This window comes from Acipenser ruthenus, chromosome 9 (genome assembly GCF_902713425.1).
Source record: "Acipenser ruthenus chromosome 9, fAciRut3.2 maternal haplotype, whole genome shotgun sequence".
In the NCBI taxonomy this organism is placed as follows: domain Eukaryota; kingdom Metazoa; phylum Chordata; class Actinopteri; order Acipenseriformes; family Acipenseridae; genus Acipenser; species Acipenser ruthenus.
The window spans coordinates 6,937,727-6,950,913 of NC_081197.1; the positions used below are offsets into that span (position 1 = coordinate 6,937,727).

Here is a 13,187-nt window from a genome sequence, read left to right on the forward strand (position 1 = left end):
CTGAAAATAAGTTTAAACCTGTGCTTCTATTTGTACAATTATATGGTACTAAATAAATTGTGCAAAAGATGCTTTATAAAATACAACACAACATTTTCCCCCATTTAAAACAGCCAAAAACATGAATTTGAAATATTTCAAGTTACAATGTAATGTACAGAGTCAAACAGTAACTGTCAGTCCATGATTAGTTATCACATTTATTCATACACTAAGCAATTTTCCATTTAGTAAACTTGTGAGCAAATACAAATAAAATATGGACATCAAAATATGAATATTTTACATTCAGTCTTTCTAACAAACAAAATACATTCTGGTCACTTTTTTCATTAAATCTACCTTCTTGCAGACAAAAAAAAAAAAAGTGTTGACCGACAATGTAATGAACATTTATTATTCACATTGTTCCGTTTTGGAAATTCATCAATAGTATACTGAACACTGTCCTTTTTGTTGAAGGGAAAGCAGTTAGATATTTGTTTTAAAATGAAATGGCCTTCAACAAAAAATCAATGGTCATTGCACCATGGCACATGCAAAATAAAGCTACGAAGTGGCAATAGAAATAGAAATCAATGAGGCATGCATATTTACTTGCTGAAAATTCAGATCACATTCAAATTCACAACTTGAAAATGAAATGAATACAAGGCATTCAGAATGTCTCAACAGTACATGCCAAGCACTGAAGTTAAGCAGCTTAGAAAATGCATAATGCCATACACCTATATAATCTAACACAGTATGTATGTCACAGACTTTATAATGATAGGTCTGTAAACCTATGAGAATTACACCCCCCAAAAAGAGGACAGTTTAGCTATTTACTTGTGAAATCAGACATTAAATAATTCAAAATCAGGTTTTGTTTTTTTTGTTTTTACATGTATATCTGTAAACTACAAGTGATACAGAATGCATTGCTTTTGTAAAATGAAGAGAGAGCCATGTGGAATGGTCTAGTTTTAGAACTGGCTTAGATGAAGTTTAGAAACCTGTATTAGTTGATCAAATACTCATATATATGCAAGAACATGCTTAAAATAAAACAACATTACAATATGTTTTGCAGAGCAACAAATTTGGCATGATCGGATCAAACAATATTGAAAACCACTCATATCAGTCTGTGCCAGCCTTTAATTAAAACGTATATCAACTAAAAATTATTCATATCCAAACATTTATCTAATACAATACAAACTGCGCATGTTGTGTCAATAAATGAGTTACATCTCAAATGAAGCATGTGTTCTAAAATAATTGTATCTCCAATTCTGAAAATACACACATGAAATATCCTGCTTTTAATTCAAACAAATTATAGTAATATTGAAACAGCTAGCCCACTAGACACTAACAAACTTCATGGAAATACAGGATATATAATCCAAATTTGAATTAATAAATTTTATACAGTTTAAACATTTAAAAAGAATACTGCAGTGGAATGCAACGCATCAAGAATAAGGCATGGATTAAAAATGATGGATACCGATAGCCTTCTTTTAATACGGATGTATGAAGCAACTTATTTTGTCCTTCATACGTTTAAGCAGCACAGCTGCAGGCTTAGGGTTTGTTTAAAACCCACAGACTGCATGTTTTATAAAACCAAGAAACTAAAATAAAGAATATACTACAAATCCCTTCACACCATCTCTTACTGCATCTGATGGACAAGAACGATATTTTCTTCCAAACTATCGCAGTACTGTATTTAAAATAAAGTATCTGTTTTAAGTTGTCATTTCTCAAGGAATTTGTTAATTGAACCATTTTGTCAAAAGAAAAAAATGCACATTAGTGAAGATACATAATGCGTAACTTATTACACTGTGTGAAAGAGGATAAACACTGCAAAACAGAAGTGTCTGCTTTTTTAAAACCTTGTTCAGCTTGCATAAAGCGGTAACTTTCTTAAAGAGTACTGCACCTGGCAAATAATACTTGTGGTCCTAAGTTTAAATGCATAAGCTTTTACACACACACACACACACACACACACACCATACTCTTCTTGCTGAATGAAAACAACATTGCATGCCAATCTTTACTGTATAATGTGTGCCTGTAGTACTTCACATGGAATACATAGTATCCGTCAAATGGTCATCTCCAACTGTTCTGTCTCACTTCGAGGTGATTAAACAAATTTGACAAAACAGGAACGTTCGCAGTTGTGTAACCTATTAAGGTTCCCATGAGCAAAATTAAAATGTATATGGCATTGGTATAAAGTCTTCAAAAGCAGCATGAATTCAATCTTAGTTTTCCTTGAAGAATGTTGGATTTTGTAAGGAGTGTCTCGGAGAGCACACACAAGTCACAGAATGTTTGTCTGTTTGCACACAAGCAGTAGTTGCATATATATCCTTATTAGTGCTCAGGACTTATTCACCCATTAGATATATAGCTAAGCTGAACTATTGTCCATGTGTAAAATATTTAAAAAATCACAAACAGGTTTTAGTGTGTATTTGTCTCAGTTTTTGAGAGCAAAGTCTTGTGTTAAGCCTTGTAGTCTACCATTCTTCATATTCAGGTCAGTTCATTCCACATCTCCTTAGAACAGCACAGTTATTCACTGGAGAGAAAAAACACAACTGGTCTACCAGGCTGAAGCGCAAGAAATCACCTTTACGCCTCGAAGGATGCGAACACCAAGAACTGGCTTCCATTTTCACTTCCAAACGATGGGTTCTTGTGTTGGTTTTAATTGAAACTGCAGCAGTTCAAATAGCTGATACTCTTGCCCTCCCCTGGCAAGGGGGATGCCACATTGTTGACCAGCGTGTTTTGTTTCGCCTCTCTGATCAGCTCACAGGCCAGGTCCAGGAAAAGTTTCTCCACATTGTCCGCCTCTTTGGCAGAGGTCTCCAGGTAGTGCATATTTTGGACTTCCGCAAATTCGTCTGCTTTTTGCCTGGGAACCTCTCTTTTCTCTGCCAGGTCAATTTTATTCCCTGTGTTAAAAAGTGGGGGGGGGAGATAGTTTTAAGAGCATATCCCTAACCTATGATGGGTTACAATAGTTGAAATCTATCTATCTAGAGAGAAAAAGAAAGAAGACATCGATATCGATATCTATCTATATATATCTATATATATCTATATCTATATATATTATCTATCTATCTATCTATAATCTATATCACATTCAATACTATTAACTTCAATGTTCAATGTTAAAAAAACTAAAGAAAAGAACATAGCATCCTGAAATTCAATGTATTTCTAAAGTAGTAACATTCCCAGTTTTATTTTACTTCCAGGTGCCTTGAAAAACTTACAAATGTCCCTGCACCCAGTCCTGGGCTTCAGATCTGCCTTCTATTGGATATAGTATTTAAATGAACAGGAGACCGGAGTTTGATGTTAATACATTTTCAGGGCAATGTCCATTGTTTGCAATAAAGCAATCAAACAATACTGGGCTGTGCTCAAAAGACAATAATCTCTAACTTTCTTGGACATTGGTGAACTTACTCTATTGCTTTTGTTGGCCATAGGCCAACATATCAGAGAGATAAAATAGTTGTATTGGTAACCTTCCCAGAACCTTGTACAGTTTGGGTAGCTGTGTGTCATATTAGCTGTCCCTCTGTACTCTGAAGCAAGTGGAAGTGCAAAGACTTTTTAGTGTAAGGATTAAAACTAGCAAGAAACAACGGTATCTGTATTTATTAGTATATACTAGTGATTTGAAGACAGTAAAGTTATACAGTACCGATACATGATTTGATTCCTTTTAGAGAAGTTTCCAAGAGGATGAGTTGTCATTTAGAGCTGCAACCTTCACTTTTCATATCGGGATATTTTTTTTTTTAATACCACAGCCCATAAAGTTCAGCGCCACTGCTGAATAAGAAAGCGTTTCATGTGCCGCCAAAACATGTTCCATTAGACTGCCGGACGCCACTTACCACATATATCTCTCCTGATTAAAAACGTAGAACTATTAAAAGGAAAAAAAAAAAAACATAAAAATGACCTACCAACTAAAATGGTGACAACCTTGTTTCCGGCATACTGCTCAATCTCCCGGAGCCACTCGGGAAGACATCGGAAAGACTCCTCACACGTGATGTCGTAGGTCAGTATTAATGCATTTGCACTGCGGTAGTAGCTCTGGGTGATGGATCGGAACCTCTCCTGCCCGGCTGTGTCCCAGATCTGCAGCTGCGCGACATTGAAGACAGACTATTAGCCTTAGCTTTTTCCAGCCTGCTGGTCTAATTCAAGTAGGAAAAGATGGTCTCAACATGGCCTACTTAAGTTATTAATGTGTCCCGTCAGGGTTCAGGATTATATTCGGCGTACAGAACAAGCTGGCATTACAGCCCAATCATGCATGCAAACATGTGAAATGTAATGCAACCCGAAGTGTGACATATGTTCAGACATACAGGCACATATAGGGAAAGAACATGATTGTAAGTTGGTAACCATGGTGATCGTGATTCTAATACTTTCAACAAATTAATGCAGATAACAAGTTTAAATCACAAGTGGGTGACTTGAAATCTATATAAAAAAAATCAATGAAATAAATGCTTTACAATCCAAGCCTAGTTCTCTTTTACCATGATCTTTTTTAGAGGTTACCTTTTCATCAATCTGTGCTATAGTCACTATAATATATCTGTTGGGCTTCCCAGCGGATGGCTCAAATGGGGCTGCTAATGAGGTTCAAAAGACTACAAGGACAAATGGTTCTCTTTGTCGGGGAATACAACAAAACAAAACAGTAGAGCACTTTCTAAATGTAACTATCTTCTATTTAGGCACATTTTTCGATTGTTTAAGCTCTATTTACGGTTACAGTCTCAATGCAATATTTTGGCTCTCTTAGCCAAAAGGGTTGAGCAGCTGCTGTGGAACACAAAAAAAAAAATCACCAGAAAAGGCATTTGTTATGAAAAATGGATCCCAAGAAAAAGCGTATGTTTTTTGTTTTGTTTTTTTTTAGGAAAAATTGATTTTCAAAATATTGTAATTCCAATATTTTTCAAAAAGTTTTTTTTCCTATTTACAAATTTCCCTAAAGAAAAGCTTTGTGAAATAATTTGTAAATTAATTACAGTTGGTATTTTTTGCATTGCAGTCAGAGAAGTTACACTATTTGCATATTTAAATATTTGTGGTTACCTTTACTTTTTCCCCCTTTATCTCGACTGTCTTAATCATGAAATCCACCCCAATAGTTGCTCCCTGTCCTGGTGGAAAAAGACCCTGAAATAAAGAAGCTTGCATTCAAAGTGTGTTCTAATGAAAATCCTGCCATTTATTGCATTTAAAAAAGCATTAGAAACAGTACACTCCAGATAACAAACAAGTATTTGGAATAGTTAACGCCCCTTTAATGTTAAAATATGGCATTATACCACAGTTCAAACTCCAATAAATTACAACTGAAGTGTAAAATTGAACATGCTTGCGAGACACTGTGGTTTTAATCCAACAAACGCCAAGAAGGCAATTTTGTCAGCAAAACCTTGACCTTTACATGCATTGATAACCAAATGAAGCAATGCTAAACACATTCATCTTGCTTTGCTGTTTCTGGGATAAAAGGTCAGGAAGCAGCAATTGGTTAAATAGCGCAGCTTTAAAAGAAAAATAATTAATAAATAAATAAATAAATAAATAAAATAAATCGTATTCCCTGTGGAATGCAGTAAAAGAAAGTGCTAAAGTGCCACCTGGCCTTAACAACAATCTTATTCCACATACTATGAATGCAGGCGACAGGGACTCTCTTACTGTACTAACAGCCCATTCGTTTGATTATGGTTCGTTTCCTGGATTCCCTCATATGCACAAATATCACAATGCAATAAAAAATAAATCTAACTCCAAGTACAGTCAGACAGATCTCGTTACTTAGACACATTTAGGTGAGTGATGTGTAAAAACTACTAAATGTTAATATTGCACTGCAAATTGTATTAATCGTTTCATTAGGAATACATTCCATTTGTTTTAGTTTTTTTGCGGGGGTGGGGTCAGTGTAAATGTTACTTTGAAATATTCCCTTTGTAGTCACTATGTGATGATATCCTTTGATATGTGGTAATAGCGTCACTACAAAATGTACTGGTGCACTAAAATAGTCCCAGGCTACAAACATCTTAAGCAAACTATGCGTCAGAGTACTGAAAATATTGATCAGATGCAGGGATGGAAACAAGACTCCTGTTGCATAGCAGTTTGATCCATTCCTGGTTTTATTATGAGTTTACTAGCTTGTTATCTATACACTGTGGCTAATGAAGCTTGTATTAAAACATGGAATGGGTGAAACTGCTATGCAATAGGAGTCTTCTATCCATCCCTGAGATGCACTGCTACATACAGGATCCTGCCCTCATTCTGTGGTGTAAAGCCGTTGTTTGTGTGTTCATGTACTATACTGTGCTGCGGGGACTGCTTTATTTTAGTTCATATGAACGCACATTGTTAGTTACTGAAAGGCAAAACTCGCAGGCGTTTTTAAAACGCTGCGCGCCTCACTGAGACAGCAAAACGTGTATCCGAGATGTTTTACAAAACAAGTTAAGTTTAAGAAGTTCTAACCTGTTTAAGAGATTTGACCCCAATGGAGCGATTTCACTGCATGTTGCTGGCTGCATTGATTCACTTAAGCCTCCTCTTACTGTTGCTGCTCATTTTCAATTCCCAGTTACTGTGTGTGCGTTGGTCTCCCCTAGCTACAGTACTGCCTGGCAACTAACTCACCACTGCATTGCCTGGCCTCCAGTGAAATACAGAGACTGCTACAAACAGTACATCTGAAAAGGCAAAATCCCCAAGGAAAAAAAAACCAAGAAGAGAACAGCTTACCTGAGTAAACCGGCGAACTAAGCAGGTCTTTCCCACACCGGCGTTCCCAATCAAAACAATCTTGAACAGGTAGTCATAATCTTCCATACTCACTTGTGCAGCTGCAAACAGAGGAAAACAAACAAAACTGATGGAATGCAGCCAGAACGGTCAGTCTTACTAAATTGTGATTGCAATTAAAAAGACAACAGTCAATGCAGTTTGCAAGACAACCACAATCATGCATTACACTTCCAGTATTTTACTCAAAAGAAGCTCTGAAAATGCTTTGCTAGAAAGAGAGAGGTACATATTCCATTAAAAATGGGGGACAGTTCTGCCCTACACTTGAAGGGGGTTTCATGGAAAGCCAGATTCATTGAACATTAAGCTTCACATTACATGTTGTTTATGGCAACTCAAGCAGTATTTACAATAGCCTACAGACGCAGTTTAGCAAACCCTGTTCACAGGACAGAACCAGGGCCCTGCTGTAGTGTCAATGAGATGATGAATGGGAAAATAGGCCTAGTACAGGAACCCCCACAAAACACAAATAATAAACTGGCGGAAGAGCTGAATGACAAGAAACAACTGAAAGCAGGAAAGACTCAAACTAGTGTGTCACACTAATTAACATGTTTCCCAGGAACATTCTCTTGTTCAGTCAGTGGTTGCTGGTTGTTTAAAGACTTTAGCAGAAAATAAACATCGACAATGATCTGTCCCTCCAAGACAGGGATAAGCAGCACCAGCAGTGCTTCACTGAGCCCCTCTAACCTCATTTCCTCAAGCTTGTATGAGCAGCTGTGACCCTTCAAGGCAAGGTCCCTTGGCTGTTTACAATTTTCAAGACTGCTTTAGTAGCCTGGGTAATATTCCCAAAAAAAACTCTAACCAAAACTCAGGGGGTGACCAATACAAATCAATCAGACATCAACCTACAGCTCTTCATTCAGTGTAAGCATCTCTTTCACTCTCTCTGTGTTCGTACAGCATTCAACTGCATAGATGAATTACTCTGCTGGCCGTGCCCATAGCTACAAGACCAGGCAGCAAAAAGCTAGCATACACTTCATGGAAAGTTGCCATTCTTGTTGATGACAAGCATTTGTTGCAGAACAGCACACAGTGGTGTTCTATCTATCTATATACACACACACACAATTAGCCAAACCTTTCAAACAAATATAACTTATGGAATCATTATAAAAATCCAATGCATTTCATTTCACATAATTTTCACAGCAAAGTCACATGCATGCATTCCCCAGCTGATTAATGACCTACTGCACAAATATCAAAACAATCCTGAGAGCGTTTATAAAGACATGTAAGATAATATGTAGTACACAGGAGGCGGCAACAGTACTGTAGTCAAGGACAGGTAAAAAAAAATATGCTTGAAGTGTAGTTATAAAATGAATTAAACTTACTTTTTTTTTTTTTTAGGTCAGAAATAAAACTGAGAAAACATGTTAAATATCTTCTGTTTGTAAATGCCTTCTTCCATTGATTTAAAACAAACTACAGCAATAAAGAAAACAGCTAACCACACCATAGTAAATTCAACCAATTTATAAACGACTGTCGGCTGTAATTGGAACCATGTGAAAAAGCAGGAGTGTTCGTCAACTACAGAAGAAAAAAAAACACTGTTCTTTAAGCAGATAATTGCCTGTATGAAATCAATTACTTTAATTATTAAAAAAAATCTGTGCTATAGGGTGACTCAATTAAGCTGAATCAGCCTGTTACAAAGAGGCCCATTGCAAGTTCAGCAAGGACATTTAGTTTATAGGCTACAGTTGTCAAAACAAGGCAGACACGCATGTACAGTAAATGTGTGTCTCGCAGATCCCATGATCGCCATCTAAGGGTTAAAGGGTTCAGATGACATTAGGAATATCAACAAAGAGACCGAAGACATTTTATTAGTTACAGCCCCAGGATACCAGCTAAGAAAAATCAAAACATGCAGTAGTCATCACCTCCATATTAACCAGATGCTGGGTGCATTATGTGCTTGTAGACTTTTAAACTAGGCCTGCTTACGTACATTGATTCAGTATGCTCTGGAGGCCCTGTATACTTACAGCGGCACAGCAAGCGCTGGAACACTTTTTGTTACCGTCTTGATAACCAACATTATCAACCGGCCCCATTTTGTCGTGCTTAAGATTTCCTGGATGTTTCTTTTCAAATACAGTACTATAGATTCATACTTCAAAATGCTGCTTCCTGGTACTTCAATCAATTCCTGTCACGTAGTATGGAATCTGACCTACACACAGGAAGTGGTCAAGATCCAGAGAACAACTGGAACTAATCTACGGAGGAACTGGTGTATCCTCAAGATGTTATTCATAAAAACTGGGTGTTTTCCAAAATGCTTTTTTGTTGGCGGCAAACACTTCATACAAAGATAGGACCCAGGATACAACACTCAGCTTCTGTGAACACATGCAAACACTTCAGAATAAGACTGTTAGCAAGGAAATAACATCAAAGGCTAGTGTTTTAAAGCAAGGAAATGGACACTACAGTACAATTTCCATTTGAGGCACCCCCAATGGAATTAAAAGGTAAATTCCTGCTAAAGAAAAAAAAAAAAAAAAAAAGTCTAAAAACAAATACAAAAGCAAAAGCAAAAACACAGATTAAAAGGTTAACCATCCCAGATATATCCTCTCTCTCTGACCATGCCCCACTTTAGTAATGAAGATTGCCTGGTTGCTATCGGCATGATTGAAGGCGGACTGTCTGGTGAAGCAGAACATCTCATTCTCCGGGCAACTTCTCTCACCATCAGCAGACTAGTCCAGAGAAACCAGGAAACCGGCTCTGTGAGGGACAGGTCACTACACCGGCCCAGGACCGTCACATCCGACTGATCCATCTGCGTACTCCTTTTCAGACTGCAGTGGCTACAGCACAGGAAATTACAGGAAGAAATAACCTGCACATCAGCAGAATGACTGTAGCTCACCATCTGCATGAAAATGATTTACATGCTCGGAGGCCGTTCAGGGGCAACATGTTGACAGCTGAGAGAAATCGTCGTCTTCTGTGGGCCAGAGAACATCTGATGTGGCGGCAGAGAGAGTGGTGGAGTGTTTTATTCACCGATGAATGCCGTTTTGCCCTTGACAGACCTGACAGAAGACAACGTGTGCGGAGACGTCGTGGTGAGCGTTATGCTGACTGTTGCGTTGTTCAAGCCAACCGGTGGGGCAGTGGAAGTGTGATGATGTGGGGAGGAATCTCCTTTAACACAAGAACACCTTTGGTGCAGATTGAGGCAACCTTACTGCTCAGTGATACATTGATGAAGTCCGAGGCAGCAGTTTTTCCGTTCCTGCAAGCCAATCCAGAAGTGTCGATTTTCCAGCAGGACAATGCAAGACCACACACAGTACTAGGATTACAATTGTACAACTTCAAGAAAACAATGACGAGATCTTGCCGTGGCCAGCTCTTTCGTCTGACTTTAGTTCAATAGAACATCTGTGGGTCCAAATCGCCAGTGCCATCCACAGAAGACAACCACGACCAGCCAACCTTCGCCAGCTGGCTGCAGCTGCACAGAAAGAGTGGCAGAACATCCCACAGCAGTCTATCCAGAGGCTGATCAGGTCTATGAGGGTCATACCCGATACTAACTTTGTAATGTTTTCATTTTGACAGTGTGTCACGTTTTCATATTGAAAACTTATGATTCTTTGATCTGTATTTTTCTTCACATTTTCTATGATTTTGTTTGATGTCTATGTTTAAAATATTAAATCCATTAGACCCGAGTGTTGCATTTCTTTTGTTTATCAGTATATATAAAAATGAGCATATGTGTTTGTATCTACTATATTTCATAAGTTTTATAAACCCAATAGTTGATAAGGAAACAATATTTCAGGGGGTCCCAGAGTGGCTCACCAGGTAAATGCACAGCTGCTTGGTGTGTGCTGTATGGCTCGCTCTGCAGGATCGCGTCCCGGCTGTCTTCACTGGGGATTTCGAAGGCAGCGCATTGGCTCTGGCGCTCCCGTGGGTTAGGGAGGCAAAACAGGCAGGGATTGTTTCTACTCATTGCGCAACAGCGAATCAATTGCAAAGTTATAAGGCAGAGCCAATCTTTGGCTTGACGGTTTTCCAACAAATAAGACAAACTGATGTGTTCATAGTTAAAATATTTGCACAGCTCAGTCTCAGTAGGAATGAAACATCTGTGTGAGCGTCCTGGTTATAATATTCAAAAACACACACAAAATACTCCACAAAAAAGGGTTCTTTTCTTGCTGCTGGACATTTATAGCCAGTCAATATACAGATGTTTTATGAACATTACAATGCTCCAATAGTTTACTTCAGATGGAGGCCCATAAGCTACTGAATTCCATTTGTGCTAAATAAGTACTGTACCGTATGAACCTGCTATTACTGGCTGCAATAGGGGTTATAAACGGCACATGGATCAACGATTGTGTTATAACTGGTAAGACTTTGCAAGAAACCTTATATACTGTAGATCATTTTTATCTTGGCTAATGAGGCAACAACCACCTTTAATTATTTTATTTTTGTATAAAGTAGGGGATATAACTCCACCCTTAACTGTGCAATTTCATACCACACTTTGGTTTCAGTCCCTGTTAAAAACAAGACAATCACTGAGATATTCTGTAAATTTGTAATAAGGGGTAGCATATTATGCTATCCAGTGATAGTAAATCAGCGGTTCTGTGTTACTCAATTCTTTACTCTAAACTTTTTTTTGTTTGTTACCATTCTAAATACTCCTGCTCCCGTTGTTGATGCACGAGAAAGAATCCTAAATACTCTTCTAAATACATGTTAAGTAAATACTTAACGTGCTTTGTAATTAAACGAATACATCGACTACATTCTGTCAAACTTTAATAAATTCAAACAAAAATATTATGGTTTCAAATAACAAAACGGGTGCAGGCTCTTAAACAGTAAAATAAAATTCAACTTCAAAAAATAAAGCAAATTAAAAATCACGAAAACTGGGAATCCCATTTTAAAATTGGAATTGGCTATACAAGTTGTACTGCATTTACAATAAAACATTAAAAAGGTGTAACATTATTGTCCAAGTGTTAATTTACAGCTAGCTAAAAACATGAGAAGGACATTATAAGCAAAATTATAAACACACGTGAATAAGGTGTTACTTCGCTTGATACGTTGCACTCGTGATGTGAAATGGTTTCTTTATCAAATTAGAATTGAAAACAGCATAAATTCCCCAAATAAATGCAAAACAACCCGTGTAATGAAAGCGTTAAATACGCATTTTATATACATTACAATCATGTTATGGCCTGTTTAACAGCTGGTAATCCACATAAATTGTGATGCTTTATCGCAAATGATTATATATTGGTAACACCCTCCTTTTCACTTTTTTCCTAGCAAAAAAAAAAAATAATAATAAAAAAAACAATAACCTTAACAAAAATGCTTCGGTCACTTAAAAATAAATACTTACACTTACCAGATTAGGGGGGTCCCCCAGACATTTACTATATGCGAGTCATTAAATACTGAATTAACTTGTCTTTTACTCCTGCAGTTTAGGCTCAGCTAGCGTTCTCAGATTTATGCCAGTGGTCCACAATGATTGCAGACAGTGGAGTTTCCTTTGCTTTTCTAACAATGACATCATTCCTTTTCAATAGTATGGGGGCAACTGCCATGCGCAGGAAAGCGAACTGTGGTGTTCTGGGAATTGCAGTCCACTTTGGGCGATATACTACTTAATAAGAAAAAACAAATTTCCGTATTTGCACTACATTTCCCGGGAGCACTTTTGAGGGAAAGGGATGTTCGGCTGTGACCAGTCGATTGATTTTGGAAGTAAACAAGACTGACACGATTTAAATTTTGGGGAAAAATAAAATGTCTTCTTGTCAGTTTAGAACATGTACAGTTATTGAGTCTAGAGCGGGATGATGAGTTTTGTGTTGCATCTGTACACGACTTTATTATCTGTGGTTTGAGTTGGACACATTGTATTCAATGTAAATAATGAACGGGTGATATAAATATTTGTTTTTGTGTGTTATTTTATCATCAACGCGGGAGCCCGGTTTCTTCACTAGTGTCCAGAGAATGCAACTACAAGTGTTAAAAGTTTATAATAAGGGAGGTTAGGAAACTTAAAACGCTTTATATATTTAAATATTTCGCTGGTCGTTATATTGGGCCAAACTTCTGTGTTGGTCTTGTGTGCTTGAATTCTGAGAATGTGAGTAATGTTGTCATTGACTGGCAGTTGACCTGACAACGACCTTGGCTTGTGGGTTGGGGGTTTCAGAAGCCACGTGTTGTCTCGT

General features: G+C 37.5%; 1 protein-coding gene across 3 annotated transcripts; it reads right to left on the minus strand.

Moving 5' to 3' along the window:
• Nucleotides 1-180: 180 nt before the first annotated feature.
• Nucleotides 181-12,545, minus strand: LOC117405773 (ras-related protein Rab-30). Of its 3 annotated transcripts, none has more exons than XM_034009139.3 (5): nt 12,341-12,545; nt 6,850-6,950; nt 5,155-5,238; nt 4,002-4,185; nt 181-2,969 (listed from the first exon to the last, which is right to left on the minus strand). In XM_034009139.3, exons 2-5 carry the CDS (start codon nt 6,934-6,936, stop codon nt 2,719-2,721), a joined length of 606 nt encoding a protein of 201 aa, XP_033865030.2. In that variant the 5' UTR covers nt 6,937-6,950; nt 12,341-12,545; the 3' UTR covers nt 181-2,718. The 3 variants fall into 3 exon arrangements, with proteins under 3 accessions (XP_033865030.2, XP_033865029.2, XP_033865028.3); XM_034009138.3 differs by having other exon boundaries at nt 12,347-12,541; XM_034009137.3 differs by lacking the exon at nt 12,341-12,545 and adding an exon at nt 10,762-10,930.
• Nucleotides 12,546-13,187: the final 642 nt, after the last annotated feature.

Bases quoted from the DNA above. Each gene is read 5' to 3' on its own strand.
- LOC117405773 (XM_034009137.3), bottom strand. From the start codon at position 10,915: ATGAGTAGAAACAATCCCTGCCTGTTTTGCCTCCCTAACCCACGGGAG. The intron at 5,239-6,849 runs GTAAGCTGTTCT...TCTTTATTTCAG, and splicing joins TAGTTCGCCGGTTTACTCAG to GGTCTTTTTCCACCAGGACA. The intron at 2,970-4,001 runs GTAGGTCATTTT...TTTTTAACACAG, and splicing joins GGTTGTCACCATTTTAGTTG to GGAATAAAATTGACCTGGCA.